The sequence below is a fragment of the Centrocercus urophasianus genome, unplaced genomic scaffold (assembly GCF_019232065.1).
Source record: "Centrocercus urophasianus isolate 14NV4802_14NV808 unplaced genomic scaffold, USGS_Curo_1.0 seq_25, whole genome shotgun sequence".
NCBI classification, from domain to species: Eukaryota; Metazoa; Chordata; class Aves; order Galliformes; family Phasianidae; genus Centrocercus; species Centrocercus urophasianus.
The window spans coordinates 4,767,330-4,792,453 of NW_024884811.1; the positions used below are offsets into that span (position 1 = coordinate 4,767,330).

General features: G+C 37.1%; 1 protein-coding gene across 2 annotated transcripts in view; it reads right to left on the bottom strand.

Annotated features, from left to right (window-relative positions):
• The window catches only part of HOMER1 (homer scaffold protein 1), an 89,861-nt gene that overhangs the window by 47,052 nt on the left and 17,685 nt on the right, over window positions 1-25,124 (bottom strand). For both annotated transcript variants that reach the window (XM_042825892.1, XM_042825893.1), the window contains exons 2-5: window positions 20,653-20,809; window positions 12,507-12,638; window positions 8,152-8,244; window positions 1,184-1,326 (exon numbers count right to left, since the gene is read on the bottom strand). In XM_042825892.1, coding sequence (XP_042681826.1) covers window positions 1,184-1,326; window positions 8,152-8,244; window positions 12,507-12,638; window positions 20,653-20,809 — 525 coding nt within the window. The remainder of the gene's footprint in view (window positions 1-1,183; window positions 1,327-8,151; window positions 8,245-12,506; window positions 12,639-20,652; window positions 20,810-25,124) is intronic.

Consider the following 25,124-nt stretch of genomic DNA (forward strand, 5'->3'; position numbering starts at 1 on the left):
ATGCAAACAGTGCTCTTACAAGGCACCGTTTCTTCTAAAACATGTAATAAATGCTCTGGTACTAGTTGAAGTATAAAAATAAACACAATAATTCTGCTAAAAAATTAGTGCAAAAGTATAATTTTTTTCTCATTTGAAAAATGTAAAATATTACTTCTATTATTCTCTCACAAAAATGAGAAGTTTTGAATAATTTCATCTCTGCTCATTCCAAATTATTTGAATAATATCTAAAGTTCTGTTGTTCCCCAAATTTTGATGAAGGGCATAAAGCTGTATTGAGACCACTTGCTAAAAAAAAGTAATGCAGTATTTCTAGCTTTCCTCTAAGTTCATTAAATATTTATGTTACTCTCCATGGTCTCAGTACATAATGTGTTTTATTGAGTTCCACTTTCAGTAATTTTTAACAAATAAGATACATCCATCTTAGCTCGTTTAGATAAAAACTCTTTGTTTTTTAACAGAACACAATGGAATACAGCATTCATAGAAACATGGAATGGTTTGAGCTGCACGAAACCTTAAAGGCTCCCTAGTTGCAACTCCCCTGCCACAGGCAGGGATACCTTCTATTAGATCAGGTTGCTTCCAAGTGCAATGAATTATAATTCAGTCTGGAGCAAAACTACACATCTCCTGTGTTCTGAAAAAAAAGTTGAAAAATGTTTTCAACTATCATAACTGTGCGGTTAAAGGCTGCTTTAAACTGCATAATCCAGAAGCGGTGTAAGAGTCTTTTTCTTCCAACAAGTTATCACTGAAAGGCCGATCCAATGTTACCAGTTATTTAGATAAAAATTGCAAAAATAATTTAACTGGAATATTCTGTGAAGTGGTTATCTTTACTAAGATCTCAGTCACTGAAATCACGCTTCCTGTTAAAGGGACGCCTGTACTAATGAGCATTCAAATTCTCATGCTCCGCTGAATAAATTACAAAGTAATGCACTCCTAGTCTCATTCCAAGAGACTTCCCCATACATAATTTTGTTTCTTTGTTGTGAAAACAATGATTATATTGCAAATCTGAAAGCAGGTCCTGTATTTTGTTTTATTTTATTAAAAACCACATGATTTACTTCTTAACTGAGCTAGGTAGAAGCCATGGCATGGAAAAGGTCCCTTTAACAAGGAAGAAGACAGATATCATTTTATTAGGATGTGGGAATTGAATCTGTACCTATGGGTAAATGGCAATGCATTCTGGGTTGGTTCAGCCCTTGGTTCTGAATTCTGAGTCACTTCTGGCGTAGCTCTCTCGTCATCTGTCCCGTTAATGCTTTCTGGCGTTAAAGGAGACTGAATATCCCCTCCAGCCGATTCCTTATGTAAAACAAACAAATGATAAATTAGAATTACAAATTGGCCTGCTCATGATGACAATGTGCTAATAAGCATAACTTTAATTCTTACATAAGATACAAATTTTAGCCAATATTAACGTGAAGCTCACAGATTTCCAGTGTTCCCCACAGACATGTTTCATCATGTGATTTAATTTAGAAGCATATTATCATCAGATTCACACTGTCTTGCACAAAACACAACTGACATGATTTGCAAGCATTCAGCATCCTTCTTATTACAGATGTCTATCACTCTTGCCTGATATTCACATTCAGACACAAACCCACAACTATTCACTCCCAGGATTCTTACCCCTTACTTTATATTCTAACACAAAGAAACAAATTTTGCTGTTTCAAAATCCAAACTTCATATTCAGCATTAACCTAAGTAAAGAGTAGAAGAGTCTTTCTACTGCAGTCAGTCTGATGTAGAAGACTCCTGTGTAAATAATGCTTGGTCAGTAGAGTCCTTGCAAAACTTATGGTCACTTTAGCCTAGTTCTCATTCTTGCTATTCATGGTACCATCTGGGAAGAGCAATATTCCAAATACAAGCAGGCAGCTTCCACTGCTCCTAGGTAACTTGATACCTCAAAAACTTGATGCCTGTCTCTTAGCCAGAAGGCACTGGTGCAGTTTCAATCAATCCTTATCATACCAGAATATGCCTTTGTGTTTTGATCATCAAGTATTACTTGCTGATCTCTAAACACTGAAAACTATTTCTTTTTTTAAAAAAGTACACCATATAGCCCACTTCTGAACTGAGAACATTACAGGACTTTCAATCCCTGTACACGATTTAATTTTAGTATTTTCTTTCCCATTATACTCTTCATCAAATAATGGCTGTCACAGAAGATAAAAGAGTGATAAGCTAAGTGCCTGTCCTACCTGAAATACCTTAGTAAGCTTTTAGTCGTGAAGTGGCAAAATCTAACTCATGAAAAAAGACTTTCATTTAGAGTTAAATCAACATCATGACCGCACAGCAGAAGATGGCTGAATAACAACTGTTCTAAAAGCCAAGCATCTCCTACGACCACACAGACTCATACCATCTGCATGGGTAATGGCTAATGCTGCTACTTAATAATATTAAACTGAAGCAAAAGCACAGGCTCTGAAAGGTTAAGTGCTCCTCTTTCCAGCTCTTTGACATTGCCTAGAAAGCTGAAGAATAGCAATCTCAGAAAGAATTGCAAAGTATGTGACTCATGGTCTTAAAAGATTAAGGTCTAATTTTTAGCATCTACTTGTAGCCTTCAACTAGCTTACAAGGCAGTACTGAATCTACATCTACAGGAAACATGGCCCAGGACCTTTGAGACTTTCATGGAATAACTCAAGATCTTTTGAGAAAAATAAGATCTAGTTGTTGTCATCACCTTCCACAAAGCCCTCATGTCACTTATCCAAGAATACTGTAATTCACATTTTTCACTGTATTACTTTCTCCAATCTTATTAAATTCTGGTGGGTTGTAAAGCAGAAAATAATTACTTTATCCTAATTTGCCACACAAATATAAAGTGTTATTTGTAATATAAATGCAAATCATTTATTTCATGAATGTAAACTGCTCTCGACTTTTGGGAGGAAATCTGTTACTTTATACTCAAAAGTTACCTCATATGATAATATCCTAAAAGTCAAAAATAAACCTTGATTTTTACAGAACAATTTTGCTGAACTGAAGCTGAATTGAAATTAAGTGTGGAAGAAGAGTATAATAGGCAAGATAATCAGGCACATACATTGTGTAATATAAATTATGCATTTTTGTCTATTATTATCCTCTGATGTGATAGAGAGTTTCCACCTACATTAAATGAAAGGCAGTATGCACCCAAAAGTTTCTGTTACTTCCTCTTTTTCCCCAGTTACACTTTATGCTCTAAAAAAATACATACTATATCCCATGAAAACTGGTTTGCTTGTATCTTCAAGTTGAAATTCCTGGAACATTATTATTACGCTGATAAAGCTACAGATTATCTATTAGAACATGCTAAGTACAAAAGCATGAAAGAATTCTCTTCAGCAGAAAAAAAAATGTGCAAGTTCCATCTTTGCCTATTTCTTAGTAAGGCACAGTCATAGACTCCCAATTTGAGTGAAAATTGAGTGACAAAAATTCAAGCAGACAAACATGACAGTTTTTGTAATACCTAAAGGTTCGCTGCCTGTAAATCAATTCCAGCTTGTTTTTTTAAGTGTTGCATTGTTTTTTGTTATTAGTATTCCATACACTAGCTTGTATTTCTCTGTCCAGATCCTGCCTTGCAATTTCACAAGGCTGCCAGCTATCAACTCAGGTGCCATAATACGAGTGGAAACACTTGCACCAATACATCCCACAGTCACTTTTCCACAAGTTGTGTAAGAAAACTGCTTGTCCACAAAGAAGCCAACAGGTGACAAAACCATTCCTTGCACTATAGAAAGACCTGATACAAAACTTAGCAGACTATCACTATCCTAAGTAGTGTGCATATGAAAGGCCTCAGAGAAGAGTTGGATTGCTTTGAATGACAGCACAAAATTTCAGATGTGTTATTAAAATGGCTGCGGTCACAAGAAACATCTAAGGGCAGATTCTGGGTAAGAGAAGAGAAGAACTGAGATTCAGACACAACTTTTAAGAGTGGAGTGAGGGTTCTGTAACATTTAGTTCTGCACTGGAACATATTTTAAAAAAAAAAATTAAAAAAGGCTAAAAAATCCCAACAAAAACAGCAACAAAACAGTTTTCAGGCTATTGCCTCATGCAGTTCAGTGAACTGTGTAACAAAGTGCTACTCTTTCAATGTGCAGGCAAACCAGTAACAGAAAATAGGCCATAAGTCTCTTGCTACTGTAAGATCCATTGTTTCATTTCTCTGTATTGAAGATGAGTCTGAAAAAGAAGAAGTGGCAGAGGAGAGGAGGCTGTATTTTAGTTTTATATGAACAACAAAATATCCTTGTAAAACCCTAACACAAAAGTAAGGTTAAAAGGACGACAGATAGGGTACCTATTTGCACAAGTGGTCTTAGAAGTACCAACATTGACATCTTCTTTCTAGTCCACCTCAGACTGATGCTTTCATACAGCTCAGATATAAATAAAGTCTGTACTGTTACATGAATCTGTCTAAATAGAGATGAATAGAAAGTACAAGTCCTTTGATACAGAAATAATGCTTTTCTCTCTACTAGTAAAAAAATACCATGCTCTCAGCGTGACTTACATACAACAAAGCAGCATCTTTCATGATTTGTTGGTCTTCCACTGTAATTCCCTGGACAAGTTATGTTCTTTTTATGGTTAAAGTGATTTTATTTATTACCTGATATGCTGGGGAATTAAACCAAAGCCTGCTGGTAAATGGGAGAAGGACAAGCAGTATTAAAGAAACAGTAAGAATGTAGAATTTCTAGAAAGTGTTTCAGTGGGGAAAAAAATCGTTGAAGAATACATGTCCTTGAATGAAACAAGTAGGAAAAAAAAATTCTTAACATGGGACTACTACTTCCTGGCCACCAAAGGACTTTTCTAAGGTGGGAAATACTTAGCTAAGCAATACTAACACTTCTAAAACTCCAGCATCTTAGAAAAATAGCCCAACTTCAGTGGACTTTAGATAAGATGGGTCTTAAGTTTCCAACACGGCTAAGTGGAAAGTACACGAGCTATAAATTCCTGTTTTATTTATGTAACATTTCTGTTGTTATCTCCTTTTTTATTTTTCTCTGTACTTTCACACCAAGTTCGTAAAGGACATTCAGAATTAAAACTGATATATGCCAGAAATATTTGCAGAGCTGCATCAGACAATGCTGAGCAGTAAATGCTTTGTGCAGGGTTTTGTTATGCTAGATGTAAACATATTTTAATAAAGATTTAACATGTAGGAACACACTGAATGCAAAAAAAGCATACGTCCTTCTTTTCCTAGAACTGTGCAGCAGAGAGGGGTGAACAATGTACCTTACCCAATACATTTAATAAGCTGGTAAACAATGAGAAAGACATTCTTTAAACACTGACTGCTATAAGATATATAATGTAAGCTTTAAGCGTATATTTTCCAGTTTTGATATACAGTATTTTCCTATCATTAATTTGATGCAGAAGGACTATCAGAAAGTCTGTGGCAGCAGAGGACTCACCCTTGCAGTTAACTGCAATATTCTCATAAACCACACTGTTTATACACCACTTCCCACCCTTTCCTGTCAAAATTTCCCCAGAAAAAAACCCAACACATTCTTAGGAAGTCCTGCCTGGCCACTGAATCTCTTTCCTTAAGTTGGAAGGGACCCACAAGGATCACCAAGTCCAACTTTTGGCTCCGGACAGGAACGCTCAATATTTAAACTCTGAGAGCACAGTCCTTTTGAACACTGTCCTTTTGAATGCCTTTTGAACTCAAGCAGGCTGGGGCCATGACCATGCTCTGGGGAGTCTGTTATGTGCCTTTTTCACACTCTGGTGAAGAACCTTTTCCTAACACCCAACTTGAGCACTCTTTGATGCAGCTCCATGCCAGTCCCTCAGGTCCTTTTGCTGGAATCCAAAGAAAAAGGGAAAAGAACAGTTGTAAAATGATTAAGAAAAACAACACTGGAGTTAAGTGCCCTGCAACCACTTTTGGAAAGACTATCAAAATGACAGCAAGTACTCCTTCGGTCTCCAGTGTCCCACCTACCTTACCCACTGCCAAGCATCCATCTTCCCCCTCAGTTATACATTTTTTTGAATAAACCTAGCACCATATAAGTGTCGAAGTATGCCACAAAACTGTCACTGCTCATCTGCTCTGAACTCCAGAATTCCTGATTCAACTGCCTTCTCTCTGGGGAACTAATGGGAAGCATTGAGTATGTGACAACCATTGTGCTGATATGTCAGCACTTGCGCTAACTATACCTTTTGAAATACACTGACTTACCAATGCAGTTAAAAGCCAAGAAATAAAAAGGAAGGACTGCATAAGAAGGCGTTCTTAAGTGTACAGTAATAAAATTGCAGCTCTCAACATGCATTACAGAATTGCTCAAGGTAGCGTTTCTAAAGCTGCCTACAGCATAAAATGTTGGGCTCCAAGTATACAGGAAATGAACAATATTAATAGCTTATATAGAAAAAGTGAAAGCTTTAACCCTAGGCAACTGCTTGATAAAAGAATCTCGTCTCTGACTAATTCAAACTTACATCCAAACCAAGTAAGTGACTCCATTTGACACTGTCAGATTTAACTCCTGAGTCCAGACTGTTAACTAGTATGGCAAAAACAGAAGCACAGTAATAACTTCATCTTTAATGTTCAGTAACTAGAGGCCTAGCCGAAATTCTCCACTGTCTTTAAAACTAAGTGTATACACTAGTTAATAATGTCAAAATCTGCTTCCATTATCTATGCACTTATGAAATTTACCAGAAATTCAGAGACAGTCATGAAGATCAGTACTAAAAAAAAAAAAAAGAGTACCTCATTTTTCTCCTCTTACAGTACAGACAGAAGCAGTTTCCCTTTGATACCAAAAGTCAACTTAGCACTAGGGCAAAATGCCTACCAGTGAAAACAACATGAAGCTATTTCACTGTATATATTCTTGAGGCTGCTCCCCTGACTTCTCCTGGAAGAACATCAGATGTATTTTTCTTCTGAAGCAGTAAACCTACTTCTACAGCATGCTGCAAACCACATGCCATCCTTTTGCCATCAGTGCAAAAAAACACCAAAGAGATGCACTCATTCAATGAATAAAAACGCACTCTCAAAAACAAACAAACAAAAAAACAAAGCAAACACAGCTGCATTAATCCTACGCAATAAGGAATCCCTGTTGAAGTTGTAAAGCTGCGTAGTTTTCCAAAAATAGGAAACACCTTTTCGCAATTGCATTAAAACACTGGAATGGATGAGTATAAATGCCTCATGCAATTTCTTTTTTTTTTTTTCTCCCCCAAAGCAAATTCAAAGTATCTACTTTCAAGGAAGTTAATTTTAGGTATGATTAATGAAAATATAACAAACATAACCATATTGTCTTTCTGCTGGGCTTATATTAACCTAGTTCACATGCTTAGAAACATCTTTTTTTAATTCTTCTTTTGCAATATGGCTAACTGTAATAAAACTCGGAACCCACACAAGACTATCATTGACCTTCACACAACACGAATGAACACTACAAAGTTGGATATAAGTAAAAATAGTTTGCTGCTTTAACTTTGATTTTTGTTTGAATGATTCTTACATAAAGTCCTTTAAAGCGTATCAGCTCAAGTCTCAGAGATATAACAAGTAATAAAAGGTCTTAACTATAGATTTTCTTATATAACAGCTCACCATCTTTACTAATATTCTAGGTGAAGTTCAAAAAAAGGAATGAGAAAGAAACAAACACTTCATTTTTCTCCTCTGAAAAGAAAAAAAGAAATCAACTCCTAATATGGTATTGAATATCTGTTCACTTATGTCAGCTGGACTGTCCGTGCCTCTCCTTACTCCTTGCCCCAACCCTCTGGCCTCTGTTAGCCGAGTCCTGGAGCTGCCCCATGGTGGACAGCAGCCAGATCTAGCCAGCTCCAGAAACAACTCCCTTTGACTCCTCTAGAACATACATTAAAAGTGTTCTTAGACTTCTGAACACTTCTACGGTTAACCATTGAAAAGATCCAAGCTAAATGGGAAATACCCTGTTCCTTTTTGTAACAGAGCTTGTGTTTGTAAGATACAATACAAATTCTTAAAACAGTATGCACAGAATTTGAAATACAAGCCTTGAAAGAGGCAGAAAAACTCACTTGAGAGGGTGTACTTGTCAGCTCCATCTTTTCTTGTGATTTTTCCTTTGCTAGCCGTGCGGCTTCTTTGAATTCCTGGAATTTTTCCGCAAACTGAATGTACATATGTTATTATAAAAGAAAATAGAGAAAGAAGAGAGTAGGTGTGAATTAGTTACACTGTATGCAGAACATACTGCATTGTACAATGTCAGATTATCTTAGTAGAATTTTTAAATTTTGTTCTCCCTATTAGATACTCATTTGATCAAGTTACACAGGGGCATAGCTTCCAGTAATTTTCAGACAGAATGCACTGTTTGCATAGCAGGAAATTAACAATGCAAAAATGTTTCAACCAACCAACCAAACCAGTTCAGATATAGCCAGTAATAGCAATAAACCGTCTTACACAGCTGCTGTCAGATTTAGGTTTCATTCTCTTCCTTACAATGAATAACCAGATTCTGAAGCCAGAGTTGGTCACAACTGACCTAAGAGCTTCACTCTTTCATGACTTAAGCAATACTAATTCCTTCCCAAATTTTGTTAAAGCTTTTAGAATTCCAATAGCTATCTAAGAAATCAGCAGTGGGAATGCTGAGTCAAGTTCATTTCTTGCTGTAACTGTCCTGGAAAGCTTGATGTCTCTGCTACACATATTCATAGAACAGCAATTTAGAAATACCTGCAGCCTTAAACCTGAGAGTTGAACAACTTATAAAGAACTCTGCTTAAATTTTCTGGCTAGAGAAAAATTTAGTGATCTCAGTTTTACATCACACACATTGTAAGTAGCAAAGCACTTGATTTCACTTGCTTCTGCTTTTACACAAATATTATTTTACTACCATTTGCCAAACACTGCATTCTGAAAAAAACACTGGGATTTTTCCCAACAGTTTATAAATGTCTCCAGCAGCAACATACAAATATATTTTTTTGGAGTTGTTTGTTTGTTTGTTTGTTTTTTGGTTGGATGGTTGTTGTTGTTTTGTTTTGTACTGCACATAGACAGAAGCTAAAAAGGCTACCTTTGTTTGACACAGTCTCAACTATTTTCAATTAGAAATTCACTTGCTATTCAAGACACAAAAAGTCTTATTATCCTTAAATTTCTCCTGGCTATTAGGACTATTAGGAAGTCAAGGCTATTAGCACTTGAGGAAGTACCATTTTTCTTCTCTGGAATCCTACATTTCAGCTAGTAGGTTATTTAAAAACATACATTTTCTGGATACAGGAAGATAATAAAAAAAATACCATGCATGAAAACTAATCCAGCATCAAAAAAGGTCTCAGAACAGATGATAAAATTGGCAATGGATCCCCAGAACTAGATCATACTCTTCTAGGAGCACTGATAATCGTACATAGACCTCAAAATCTCATTGGTAGCCTATTATTTAAGTCCGAAGACTTGAGGACCAGAGGACTGGTAAATGGAAAACATGATGCTGAAGTTTAGAATATGCAGTTGAAAAAAAACAAGACGGTAAGTATAATCTTCTGTATCACACTGGTAGAAATTATAAAAAGAGTGAATAGACTGGTAAACATGTAACATTCTGAAAAAGAGCCACCTAGGAAGAAAAATCTCATCAATTTACTAGAATTCCTTGAGATCTTTGGGTGGTGGGTAATAGCAATCTCTCGATACAACCCCCAGTTAACAAAGAGAGGTCTCATGGTATGAAAAGAAGAGTACTCTGGAGGATTCATAATCTAAGGAAACGATGAAAAACTGTGGAAGGATAATACCCATGATGACACATCATGCCTCATAACTCTTAGATTGTTCACGATAAATCAGGTCAACTAACTTAAATAAGATGGGAGATTTTCTTCCCATCCAGATGAATGTTATCCGAAGTACAGACTTTATTCTGGTTGGGAAATTTGCTTCAGTTTTTGATGAATATCATGGGATATTCTACTCTTCCTACTTCACAAGCAAGAGGGACTATGCCAGAAAATCCTAATACTGTGAAGGGAATACTCTCAAATGCAGAAACCATCTTTTAAAAGCCGTTGACTTCTGCCTGACTCCTTATGGAATAATCTTAAAATGAATTTGTGGTCTGACACATTGAGAAAAGCTCTAATGAAGATAAACAAATGTTTAATTAATTTTCTTGCTTGCACATAAAGAGTTGACTGCCATGTATCTATTTTTTAATCAAATATTCTCACAGTCGCAATGATAACACAGAAAAAAGTTTAGCTCTGATGCACTCTACTCTGGGAATTAGTTTATGAAGGACAGAGGTAAATGAACCAAATGGTTGCAAAGTCAAATACTTAGTATAAGTAAGCTTTGATAATCATTCTTGTTTAGAGTGACACAGCTAAGCGGACAATGATATAAGAATAAATATTTTATTAAAAGACCTGATTATATGCTTCATTGGCCTTTTCAAATCAGTCACTGACTGGACCAAATGTTTTGCAGTTGTGGGTTCCCTGAAACTTTAAATACTCCAGAGATCCCCAAGACACTTCTTGAAAACCAGCTACATGTAACAAGGACATTCACTTTGGGACTCTGATTCATCAAATACATTTTTAAAAAGTTCCCGAATTAATTTCAAGGCAACATCTAGAAGCAACCTATTCCTGAATAAATCTGGGGACAATTTCCTAAAAACATTCTGAGAATTTGTCACCATAACCTTCAGAATAGGTCTGTGACTCGTTATTTTTCTCAACAGACTTGTGTATCCTCCATGAATCACAGCAATTTGAGTAACTGCTTATCAAAAATGTCCTTTTGACAAAACATCTACTGTACCTTTTCTTATTATTTTTACAATAGCAACATAAAATTTTAAACCAGAAGTATAGTGAAAAATCTTAAATACCAGTTTGACAGCAGCTAAAGAATGATATTAAATTGGCCACCGAGGAGAGCGAGGAAAGAGCGGTGGAAAAGACAGATGAAAATACATATGTATGTTCTTTGGCAAGAACTACCCAGTGTTGGAAGCCTGGCAAGCACAGGGTATGCATGACTGCAGTATCACATTTTGCTTCCAAAGAGGTGTTTTATGATTGAGAAACACAAACAGTACATGAAAGAGATAAACTAAATTGGCATTTACACTAAATCCTTTTAGATGCTAACAAAAGCTGTATCTGTATTAGTCAGCAAGAGCTTCTAAAATGTACACACCAATTTAAATGATGAAGTTTCTAAGTTCACTGAAGCAATAATGTGCATAAATCTATCTACATGCATATACATAACATTGGTATCACTTGGAATTTTGTGGATTTGTGTTGCTTCATTTAAATTAAAGCTGTCTGACTGTAAAACGAAGAAAACTTACAAGAATATTACATTGTCCACATAAAGTAGATGTAGTGGTTCTTTTTAATGATTTTCTAACAGACCCGCACTTACCACTTGTATACTAACAATTTCTTTCCCAAATGGATTGATATGTTTTGGCTAGTTAGTTGGTTTTGTGTTGTTTTTTTTTTTTTTCAGACAAGCCAAATATGATTCCTTACTTGAACACAAACCATACATTCATCTCTGTTTCAGTTAGGTTTCCAGATCTTTTGTGTACTTCAGAGATGTAGGAATTCTGCTTAATGCATAGATATGTTCTCAAACTGAAAGCTTTTTATCTGTTGAAAGATGACACTGGTTTGTACAGGTTCCCATAATTATTTACCAGATTCATATTAATAGCAAAAGGTATTATAGAAGTGTTTCTCACAACAACTCTATCACTATTCAAAGGGTTTACTATTTTCTTCAGATTATCTCTGACTACCCTCCTGCTCAAGTTGAATATAAAAAAAAAATAATCTCGTGTGTCACAGAATGTCCTTATTAGTTATTTCAACTTCAGTACTGCAACAAGAAACAGTACTTTTCTTTTACATGAAATAAATTTTTCACTAGCTTCACCTTTAGTCTACAGATGTCACATTATCTGTAACAAGATACACATAGAAGAAAAGTTAAAATGAATGTGACTTAAAAGACAAAAAAGCATCAAAAGACTATCAGTAACTTATTTTCTAGGCCATCTCAATATAGAAGTAACACTAACTTGCTGACTCTTAAACTCTAATATGAAAAACTGTAACAGAACAACAACTTTAAAATAGAGAAGCCTAACAAATTGCTATTTAAAAAGCTTAAATCTTCTCCCTTTTCCCAGTTAAGAGAAAATACACAGTTATCTAAGAGTTAAAAGCATACTGCCATCATGATCTGTCTTGTCTTTTCAAATTATAAGGGCAGATACAGGGTATTTTTTTGTTATTTGTAAATAACAAGACTGAGTCAAGGCACAACAAGCAGGAATCAAATATTCTTATGGTGCTTGGCTTGCCAAACAGTTTTTGTTGCTCATACTTACTTTTGAAAGATGATGCTCAGATGAAAATCCCAAGCCATAGACTGTATTTGCCCTGCTGTCTGCCCATTGGCCAAACTTCTGGGATGTTTTAGTAAATGTCATGTTGGGGGTGATAGTGCTGTTTATTATTGCCTGGAAAAAAAAAGTGAATGTTGTAAAAAAATTGGACTTTTTCTGTTTTTTTTTCAAATATTTTTAGACTTCCTCATAATAAAAACTATCAGCATTGCAGTCAAGTATCCATGTACACAGAATGAGACACAACTAACAGGCAACTTTCTTCTTCTACTTCAATGGCAACTAAATTATGAAAGCCTGTAATAGCAAACATTGTCTGAAAAAAAGGAGCAGAAGCTGGGATAGAGGAGATGCCTGTTGGCAATTGCAAGTAAAGACTTAATGGTTAATAAGTCTAAAAAGAATCTATCAAAGCAACTGCATAGGCTAATGAGATCTGAAGAGAAGAAGCAAAGTCCTTTTTCTCATGAATGTGTTTCTTTGTCCCCTAAGGCAATGTCTTCCAAGCTCCACTGTTGCAATTCCCCCATTATATATGAAATTATCACCTGGAAACATGCAATAAAACAAGAAGGATTTATTTTTTTTTTTAATGTTTCTGTATTGTTTTCCTCTATACACAAACAAAAATGGCTAACAATGCCAGGGTCATATAACTGCAGAAGAAGAGCTACTCTCAGCATTTCTCTCTTCTTGTTATGTAGAGAGTGGAAGAAGGCCATGTTCCAGCATAAAAACGCTAAACAGATCTCAACATGTTTCCATCATACATTCAGAACTGTATCTGTTACACTCAACAGATTCTAAATCTGTGATGTGGAACGATCCAGTTGACATATATGTATGTCAGGATAGATTCTTACAATGACTCCAGTGGGTTCCATTTAACTACATACCTGACAGTCAGTACAGTTCACAGCCGGACAGTATGAACTAACCATAAAATCAAAGGCACGCAAATTAAAACTGAAATGCAGAATTTAGTTTCTTATGTATATGGTGCTATTAAGAGTTTCAAATAAAACAGCAGTTAGTTAGTAGGATGGCTTGGGTTGGAAGCAACATTAAAGATAACTGAGATCCACATACCCTGCCTTGGGCAGGGTTGCCTCTCACCAGATCAGGCTGCCCAGAACTCCATCCAACTTGACCTCAAACACATCCTGAGATGGGCACCCACAGCTCCTCTGGGTAGGCTGTGACAAGGTCGCACCACCCTCTGAGCAAAGGTTTGTATCCCTTCTTTTATTTTAAAGCCATTCCCCCTTGTCCTATCATTACCAGATCTTCTTAAAAGTCACTTCCCTTCTTGCTTATAAGCTCCCTTCAAGGAGCGGAAGGATGCAATAAGGTCTCCATGGAATTTTTTCTCCTCTAAGAAATTAAAGACCAACTCCCTCACCTTCCTCCATAAGAGAGGTGCTCCAGCCCTTTGATCATCTTCACGGCCCTCCTCTGGATCCACTCCAACAACTCTGCATTCTTCTTGCGCTGGGTACTCCAGGCCTAGAAGCCGTACCCAGATGGAGGGCACAGTAGAGGGGGACAATCATCCCCTATTCCATTATGGCCATGTCTCTTTTGATGCAGCCCAGGATATAGATGGTTTTTCAGGCTGCAAGAGCACACTGCAGGCTCATGTTCAGCCTTTCATCCACCAGAACACCCAAGTCCTTCTCTGTAGGACTCATCTCAACTTCATCTCAACTGGGAGCTCTTCTCCCAATCTGTACCCATGTCCATGTCTGGGACTTCCCCAATCCAAATGTACCTTGCACCTAGACTTACTGAATCTCATTAGGTTGACGTGGACCCAATTTCCAAGCCTGTCCAGGCCTGTCTAGATAGCACCCCTTCCTCAAGAGGTGTCAACTGCACTACTGAGCTTGGTGTCACTTGAAAACTTGCTGAAGCATATACATCATCATTATCTATGCCACTGATAAAGATCTTAAACTGACCCCTGGGGGTCACCACTTGTGCCTGTCCTCTTCCTGGTCACAGAATCATAGAATCATAGGGTTTGGAGGGGACCTCTATAAACCATTGGGTCTAAACCCTGCTAAAGCAGGTACTCTACAGAAGATCACACAGGTAGGCTTCCAGACATGTTTGAATATCTCCAGAGGAAGAGACACCACAACCTTTCTGGAAAGCCTGATCCAGTACTCCATCACTGTCACAATAAAGAAGCTCTTCCTTGAGTTTTAGTTTCTGCATGCTGTCTCTTGTACTGTTGCTGCACACCAACTTGAAAAAGTCTGTCGCTACCAACTTGACTCCCTCATTTTATATATTTATAAACAGTTATGAGATATCCACTCTGCCTTCTCTTCTCTAGGCTGAACAGTCCCATGTCTCTCAACCTTTCCTCAGATGGGAGATGCTTCAGGCCCCTCATCTTTCTAGCCCTACACTGGACTCTTTCTAGGAGATCCTTGTCTTTTTTAAACTGACAAGCCTAGAAATGGACACAGTATTCTAGCTGTGGCCTCACCAGGGCAGAGTAGAGGGGGAGAATCACCTCCCTCAACCTGCTTACTATGCTCTTTTTAATGCACCCCCCCAGAATACCACTCGCCTTCTTGGCCACAAGAGCACATTGCTGGCTCACAGCCAACCTGCTGTCCACCAGGACAACCACATCCTTGACAACAATCCGCTGGCTACGACCTTCCAACCAATTCTTTTTCCACCAAGTTGTCCAGCCTTCAAAGCCATATCTCTCCAATTCAGAGATAAGGATGTAGTACAGGACCATGTCAAATGTCTTGCACAAGTCCAGGCAGATGACATCAGTTGTCCTTCCTATGTCCCCCAAAGTTGTCACTCCATTGTAAAAGGCCACCAGACTCATAAGGGCACAATTTGCCCTCGTGTGAAGCTGTGCTGGCTTTCTGGGATCACCTCCTCATCTTACATGTGCCTTAACACAGCTTCCAGGAGGATCCACTCCATGATCTTCCCAGGCACAAGCTCATCAGTCCCTGGTTCCCCGGGTCTTCCTATTTCCTAAAAAAGGGAGCAATGTTTCCCTTTTTCCACTCAGCAGGGATTTTGTCTGACAACCACGAATTTTCAAATATGATGGTAAGCAGCTTAGTAACTAGATCAGCCACTTCCTTCAGGACCCTGGGATGCGTATTGTCCAGCCCTGTAGACTTGTACACATTCAGTGAGGCCCACTGCCTCTTCTGCTGACACTGGGCAACAGTGAAAACAGCCTGCTGGCTCCATCCTCTCTACATCTTTCCTTTAGATATCTATAGGCATAAAAAATTCTCTGAGCCTTCTCTTCTCATGAAAATGAGTTATTCCTTCACAGGTGCGGGAGTTAAAGATACTAAATCACAGATGAAGGAACTTTAACAAAACTAGCAGCTTCTACAGTGGCTTTGGCAGTTCCACCATGTACACGTTAAATAGGAAAAGCAAATCTGGGTGTAGCTGAGAATATCAAACAGGCAGTTCGCTCTGACAACTTTTGCCTCAAAATGCAAGTTTTGCCAACTCCTGTGGAAAACTGTAGAGTTTTGGAATGCCTGGAAGCTGACACTTGATTCAGCAAGTCTCATCAGATAAAGAATAGGATTTGCTGTCTGACTAAAGGCTGAAAAAACAACTGCAAACTTAATTGTCCACAAAACTTAAAACATTTTCAAATGGGACACATTAGACATGTGTCCTACATTATAACAAGAAGTCATTGGTAATTCAGACAATATTCTCCTTCCTTTAAGTGTAGAGTTGAAGGCCCAAATAAAGCCAAGAGGGTCACAATTGAACTAAGGACCCTAAAGGACTTCATCAGGAAAAGCTGTCTGCATCAAACAGGAAAGAAAAATGCATGGGACAACAGAGGTGTACTTATTAGAAAGACATTCTGAGGCTCTCTTTATCTTGTATTTTTTCCTTAGTACTCAGAAGCCCTCCTTATTAAATAATCTGGTGGAAGTCTGTAACAGTTCCTAAAGTTCCTCTAACGTTCAGCCCTCTTTTGCTGTGGAAGCTATCAACAGCAGCACGATTTAAATGAACTACCCTGGAGACAGTGTAGAAAACAATCCTTCTCCCCAGCTCAAGCTATAGCTATATTGTCGGCTTACTTAGCCCCCACTCACTGCCTGGGTAATTGGAACTAATGTCAGATTTGAGAGTGAAGGTATTCTGTCACTGGTATAATACTTTCCAGTGCAGAAGAAGACTCAGAACCTGCAAGCAACAGGCAGGTTGAAAGCATGAGGTCTGGAACCTGCTGCAGTGACTGTAAACCCAGTGCAAAACCTTGGACAAAACAATGAGCTTTCATCTGAGACTGCTCAATGCATCAGCTGAGACCACATGCCTGCCTATGCAAGGGATAATCCAGGTAATGGCAGACACAAAAAGGCCAAAGGTTTTGACAGCAGTCTGCACTCAAAGTAGATTACCAAAATTACCTCTTTCTATTTGGTAGAAAGAAAACTTTTTAGAAAAATACCATGCTGAGAAAGGGCTGCTATTATTCTGCCCTTTGTTTTCCAACAGAAGAAAAACAAGAATGCTCCACTCCAGCAGACAGTGTTCGCCTGAAGATTAGACTCTCAGATCCCATTGACACAAAGACAAGCCCTTTTATTAGGTATACCAATTTTAAAAGAAAAAAATCAAGGCTTTCAATTCTCTGAATTAAAAGCATTAGTGTGCTCAATGTCTCATGTTTAATTATGCTTTAAGATTGTGCAGTGCCAGAGCATACTAAAGATACAGGCAGCATTCGCTACTTCTGGAAATATTAGATACTAGTATTCATAAATTCAGCTTAAAAAAATAATGTTTTTAGAATTATCATTTATTATTAACTTGTTTCATCTATACAAATACTGTTTTAACCGCTCTCCTCCATGTCAGGAGATTTCACTGTAGAGTCACTAGTGTAAGGAACGTCAAATATGTCATCAACTTTTAAGAATGTTGTTAGTCTAAATGTACAAGAATATCTTAAAAACAGAACAGAGTCAATCTGACAGGCAAACATTTAGCTTTTGAAGAAAGTGATCTTGTTATCTTTAGATTTGGTTAGAATAATAAAATAGCTTTCATGTTTTACTTTCAAATTAGTTTAGCTATGAGAAAATAGAGCACATGTCTAACTAGGCTGTTTTCTGACTGCAAGTCCAACACTTGCAAGAAAAACAGCAGCAGTCAAGTATGATTTCAGCTCATGCTAAAGATGATGGCAATAAAATTAAGACACAGAGTATCACTGAATTTCTTCAAAGCAAGGTCACTGAAGACCTGGGCTCATGGGACTTATCTACAACCTGTATTTAGCATTATTATTTTAACATATGATTAGTGTATTTTACAAGTCATTAAAATATAAAGATCACTAATGACTAACTCAAAGCAGAAACATTATGTGCATGGCTTATGAAATCTACAGACAAAAATCACTCTTTTCCTAAGTTGTCTTTTGTTTTAGATAGACACAAATTACTGCTTTCTTTCCAATTTTACAACAGTGAAAATAATATCAGAACATTCACTGGTACCAAAAGAACCACTTTACTTATTCTCCTTCCTTAGTGGCTACCAGAGATTGAATGAAAAGACAGTGGGATTATGGGAATAAATTAATATCCACACGCAGTGTTACTGGAGAAACAATGGAGGCTTCCTTCCATCACCTACTAGAAAGAAGAACTAAGACATAAGAAGATATGAAGTGACTATATAATTAATGAGAACTGAAAGCCTTAGCAACAGCTTCTCAATGTTGTCATGTTGTATTGCATAACAGATTTTATTTTTCAGGCTTTCTCTTGATTTCTACTGTTATATGAAGAAAAGTTGCATAAAAGGCATTTGCTGGCAGTCAGGTTTGAGTTCTACCAGATCATCTGCATCAGGATCTCTCTGCAATGGGTGACAGATACTGTATATAGCTATAAAATGTGTCCTGTCCAGTGAACACATTATGGTCCTAGAACGTTTATCAGAGATAAGTAAGAGGGAAATGCCTCATTTCTTGTACAAGGTGTTTTATGAAGACATAGAAGCTTCGGAAAACATTACACAGAGATGGGAACCAGTGTACAGCTTGAAAAGCGCATAACATATATAGCTGGAATAATCTCATAAAAGAACAGTTTAATCTACCTAAATACTACATCCACAAGAACCATTAACCCAACGACTTGCCCAGCTACGCCTACTTTTACATGAGAGCAATTTACAAACTAAAACTGATGGAAGCTAACACAATTTTGAGTAGGATGAAGCTGTTTGGAAAAGGATGAGTTGTGCTTGGCTGCTCCATCACCTGGTTTATACAACACATTTATTTGAGCCTCTAGAAGGAGTAAACAGAACGTGTCTAACAGCTGTATCTCGCTCACAAACCAAGTGAAATGGAACAAGGAAAAAATAAAACCTCTTAAAATGCATCAAAGATCTCCACAAGCAAACTCAAGTGTATCTGAAATGTATGGTAGGATTTCTCAGAATCAGATTTCTCTCCAGACCCATAAGGTACTCATCATCAGCAATGTGGCTTTCAAGAGAGCCTAGCAGGATCATCTATTTATTTTTATTTATTTATTATTATTTGAGTTACCTTCTGGTACTCAACCGTGTGTTTCAGAGTAGTGTAGCGATCCCTGAAATAATGCATCTTAATCATGGTAGGGGTCCTAGATCTTAGTCAGATACACAGTGCTTGAGATGAAAATATTACTGTGATTGCAGCAATTAAAGAGAATAAATAAAAATGACAAATTGCATTATCAATATACCTTGCCAATTGTATTATAAATACAAAGGAAGTACCGCAGTAGACAAAAGAGCATATAAACAGATGAACAACTACTTGACAACATAACTTAGCAGTCACGCTGCAAGAATTGTAGCATTAGGCAACAGAACTCTCTGTATTGGAAGAAGAATTTTGTAAACTGAGCAGATCAGTTTGGGTGCTATACATGACAACTATCAGCAATGATCTTATACAACATCAAGTTGAGATCCAAGTCTTTCATAAACAGTCATACACATACACAAAAAAGGTATCCTAATTATCTGACAGAAGCAAAAATCATTTGAAGGAAGGCTGGAAAAGGAAGACAATAAAGACAAAATTTGGAAAATGTTGGTAAGCTTTAATACCAGAGCCTCAATCACCTAAATGAATATCATACGGAGAGCTTTGATAAAAAATTCCTAACACTTCTGTATGATAGAACTTTTTTCTTCCTCAACCAAAGTAGCAATACTCAAAACTTTAAATATGCACAGTAATGGTTTTCAGCTTTCAACAAAGCCAAGAAATCTCCAGAAACACCATTGTGCTTTAACAATATACTTTAGTTCCAACTATCAGGAACACACACATTTCCAGAAGCTGCAGTTGAAAGTAACTTGAAAAGATTACTGCTTTTGATAACATTTTGTAAAATGTTAGTTTTCTTACTGATGAGATTTCTTGACATGTTGTTTCCACAACTACTGTTTTTAGACACATTTGGGATAGAACTTAAGAAACAGTCAAGTGTTTTCCCCAAGTCTTCCAAATTACTATCTTAAGCAGTTCAACATATTACCTTTCCCAGCATAGAAAAATGAAAAAACAAAACATAACCATTATCCCAAACTCAACCCAAATGACTTTTGCTAACTGCTTACTTTGGAGAGCTTTAAGAAGGAATCACCACAAGCTGTACTGCAAAAATTGGAAGATTAAGTAACAAAGAAGGATTTATAGAGTGATTACAGGCACTGAACAGATGTCTTTCATGATGAAGGATGAAATCAATGACTTCAATACATCACTGGATACTGAGAGAGAAACAATTTATTGGAACACTACTTGTAGTTTTTAGTACACCTCAAAGGCAATACCTTTTGATTGCTCAATATTAGTAGGTCACCACTTAGATTTATCAGATTTATCTAAGTCTATACAAACACTAGAAAACAGTATTTTTCAAAGAATGCTTAAAATATCTAATAAAACAATATAACCATTTCAACACATCACTTATCACTTACTAAGATGCTGACAAGAGCATCTGAGAAGATAAATCAGCCTGGAATATAAATACAAAAGTCAAAAAAGAAGCAAGGAAGTATTCTCTAAAATAAAACTTACCTTTGAGCCATCCAAACTGATTATCCTGTAGACATTTCTTGTGCTGTCATAGAAGTAGGACACAGTAACAGCATGCTTGCTGGTGGGAACCCAGTTCTTCTTAGTGTTTGGGTCAATCTGGAAGACATGAGCTCGGGTGCTGAAGATAGGTTGTTCCCTGAAGGACAGAAAGTGAAAGTCATGAACATGACTGGGATGTAATATTGTTGTGCACAAGTTATCTACCAGTTGTGCCCAGTAGGTTGCAAGTATTTCACTTTACTTAAAAAAGTTCTTAGGAAAAAAAATATCATGTGCTGATGCATTCAGCAGATAGACTAAATTAATATACACATACAAGCAAAATGCAAGCCTCCAAAAGCAAAATCAGCACTTAACTGTAGAGTCAGATAAAGGCTGACATCTTTCAACAAAGATTCAGCTGTGTTCCATCACTCCTCACTCATTACTTTCCATCTATCCCTTCAAGCTGTCATTAGCACATGTGTAACTTCTCGTTCACTGCATGTTGCCGAATGTGTGCAACATTGAGCACCCATCTTCTGAGAAGCCTTTCAGTATTCTGATTTTTCAACCTCAAATTATAATCTGAAACTGAACTGGCTAAATAAATAGAGTTAGTCGAAAACATTAATTATACTTAAGAACAATCTCATCATTGTGAAGCCCTCACCTTTTGGAGCTTCACACCTAAATGTTCTCACAGCAGCACTAAATACATACAACATGAATTGTTCAAAGTTAACTGCTTAGCAAAGTAAGTCATGCAAGGTAAAAAAAAAAGATTATCTAATGATTTATTTTCCCTCGTGATCATTATCAAGACATGCAGCCTGGAAAGAATATAGGGATGCAAACCAAGACATTTAGAAATGAGATGAGGAAAACCAAGCTAGAGTTCCAAACTCCTGCTGTGTGCTGCATTGCTATCCACCAGATCAGGTGGCCCCTGCCACCTGGCCTTAAACACTTTCAGGTATGGGGCATCCACAGCTTCTCTGGGCAGCTTGTGCCAGCGCCTCACTGCCCTCTGAATAAAGAATTTCATCCTAATGCCTACTTTAAGTCTACCCTCTGTTAGTTAAAACCATTACAGCTTGCCCTATCGTTACAGGCACAAACAGAAGATCTCTCTCCATCTTTCTTACAAGCCGCACTGGAAATAGGTAATCTTGGTTCCTTCTAAACCAAACCATTCTGTGTTTCTAATTAGTACTGCATGAAATAAAAAATGTATTTTAGCATTACTACGATGGCTGTCACCTTAGCTACATTTTACTGACAAATAGATGTTTGTATTCTTCAGGAAATGCTTCATTAAATAAGAAAAAAATGGACTAAAAGCATTTCAATTTGGGTTTAGCTTTGCAGGCATTTTTAATTACTTTTCTTTTTCCTGTTTCTAAAATGATAATAAACATACCTTTTGTCCCTGCCCTTATCTCCCTTTAAGTTTTAAGTAAGAGGCTAAGCTCTTAATACATTTTTCTGCCAAAAATAAAAGCAAAAGAAAAAAAAAAAAAAAAAAAAGTCTTGGAGTAATCACAGTCAAACAGTTACAATCTGGCCTTCTTATAAATCAGTTATATATGAACTCTCAGTAACACTTCTGCTGCTTGGCACTGAATGCACTCAGAACCAGCTGTTTCCAGTAGCAGAACTGTACTCCTCAGCTGGGAGATAAGGCTACTTGAAGCCTGTCTGCTGGAAGAGGTGGTGATCTCCTATGCTAAGTGTTAGAAGAAATGGTCTGAGGAATACAGAACAGAACAAAGACTTATTGTTCCAGTGAAAGCTAAAGGAGAATACATGCAGTCCAGAGGGACGAATGTATGTCTTAGTCCTCCATACAAACGTCACAGTACACTTAATATCAACTAACGTTCTCCTTATATCACCCCGTTACATAAGCAGTATTCCTGATTACTCCTGATCCCAATCCCTTGTACAAACACAAAAATTATGCACAAGCGACTTTCATAGTTCTTGTGTTTCAATATAATCTTTACATTAATTGCTCTTTTGAATGTTTAGAATAAATTCATCATACTTAAGATTTCATTCTCGCTTTCAGTATTAGATAAAAGCACCTTCCACCTACCATCCAGTTTAGCACACCCAAATGTAATGTGATGCATGTTACCATAATGCAACCAGTTACTTAACAGTGAGGCAGTTTAAGAGCTAATCAACACACACACAAAAAGCTATCCAGAAGTATCCGTATGAAGACTGATATTGGAAGGAGAAAATGATGGTCCTAACTACACTAACTAAAAATGCAAAAGAAGAGCTGAATCTAAATCATAGCTGTGTGGTGAATGAATACTTCTGACCAGAGCTGCTATCCAGTGCTATCACCGAACCAGACCTCATACAACTGAAATATTCAAAAGCTAAGGTTTTGCTATGTACAAGCCAGGTGAAAACTATGTAACTAAAGCATTTAGGAGTGCCAGTAAAAGTTCACTTGGTGAGCCCTGAGATGATGTTCTCCTGTACTGCCACCTTCCATAGACCTAGCTATGTCTCTTCTGTTTGATTAGATTGCTTGCATGTCACTGCCACCTGATCAGCAGCGTTTCTCCGGTTTCACAAACCAGAGCACTTTGCAAGGCATGTGTGGCCAGCGTATGCATCACATTTAGATAAAACACAGCACTAATAAAACTTCATGTGCTATTTTATAACTTCTGATAAACAAGTTACAAAGCATTTCCATGCTCTGACTGAAGCTAGAGGTTTGCTGAGTGACATGCTGTCTCCATTCTGTGACAACAGAGCAGTAGGTACTGCTAAATCCATGGCATAAAAAGCACAAAACAATTAGAGAAATCATAATTTTGCCAGATTACTGGGGTAATTAAGAGGTTTTTTTAATAAGGATACTAAACTTCAGATGCCTCCAAAATATGTTTTGACACTTGATGATGAACATTTATACTGATTACTTCTTCACACAAATGGAAGTTACCTTATCTCTAGAGGACGAAGACTGTTAAAGAATCTGTCACTGATTTGCCAGTACAGCCCTTCAAAGCTGCTGTACAGCTACATCATTTGTACTTTTCTGTGGCAACACTGTAGAGCTACTTTAACTTTACATTTGCTAAGACACTCAGAGATGAATGTAAGTTAATATGTAAAATAAACACAATGTTTACAACTTTTCCTAACCAATCTTTACTCTGAGACTTTTTGTTCTTCTGTTATCAAAGCAGGTCATGATGCCCTACCAGTTTGGAAGTTTAAATTAACTCCATTGAAGTGATGTTACTTATTTAAGAGTTTCCTTTTTCTTTTGTTAAGTGCAAAACACAGTGTATGCATGTCTCTGTGTGTATACAACTACATATACATGCACATATACACAGATAACTGTAGTTTTGTCAGTACAGAGCTGCAAGAGAAGAGAACATAGTTAAAAAAGAAAAAATAATTGTATGGAAACTATCAGTTTGTTTCTCTTCCTTTTCTTTCACCTTTCCCTTAACATACCTTCATGACCACAAAGAACTTAGTACTCAGTATTCACTACTCATTAAAGACACCTCATTAAAGACAGTAGTAAGAACTGAGACAAGAACTCATCACTAATTGTAGAGAGGCACTTATTTTTCCAGAAATATCTTAAGTAAGAAGAGAAACTAGCAGCCTGCCACAGAAACACAGCTGGACTATCAGAAATGTCTGCTCCCGCACAGCAGGAACATTAATGCTAGTATGCTGTTGTTAATTCACTTAGATTGCAACATTACAACAGTCAAACAGACTAAAACGAATAAAGTGGTAAAATCCTCCTGGCAATGAGTGAGCCAAAGAAGTGTGACAAGCAGCATTCAAATAGGTAGAGTCACACCATTTATTTTCCATCACTGATAGAGAAATCAGCTTGTTGATATGTGATCTGTGTTAGCCTCGGCTTAGGAGGCAGTCCTGTGTCCTAATAGTCAAATTAATTGTGCTTTCAACCACCCTTTCCATTTTGACATCTTAACATCTTCTTTTCACAAAAAAAGCAGACTAATGAATGCAAGTTCCTGTGTGTTCCTTCTTCTATATCTGTGATTAATTAAAGCTTTCACAAGTGAAGCATAAGTTAGTACAAAAGGTTAGAAAGAACTTTCCTCACTAACCCATGATTGGCATTAAAAAAAAAGGATTATCATTCTAGTATCATTCACTGATGTGTCTGATAATTCCAGACTGTGCCACCCTAGTGCTAAAAGACCACCGTACTACCATGCTTTTGCTTACCATGACTCCTAAATCTTGCTCACATTGATTTAACATCTACATCTTCTTAAGGCAGGGTTTCTGTTTTCTTAATTACTATAAAATTAGAGAAGCAGGTATGATTTTCTACAGCACTAGCTGACATCCTTACTAGCCTGCCCTTCCAGTATGCTAAAAAAAAAAATAATAATTCCCTTGATGCTGGGCTAAGTTGACATGGTTTTGGTAGGAGAAGG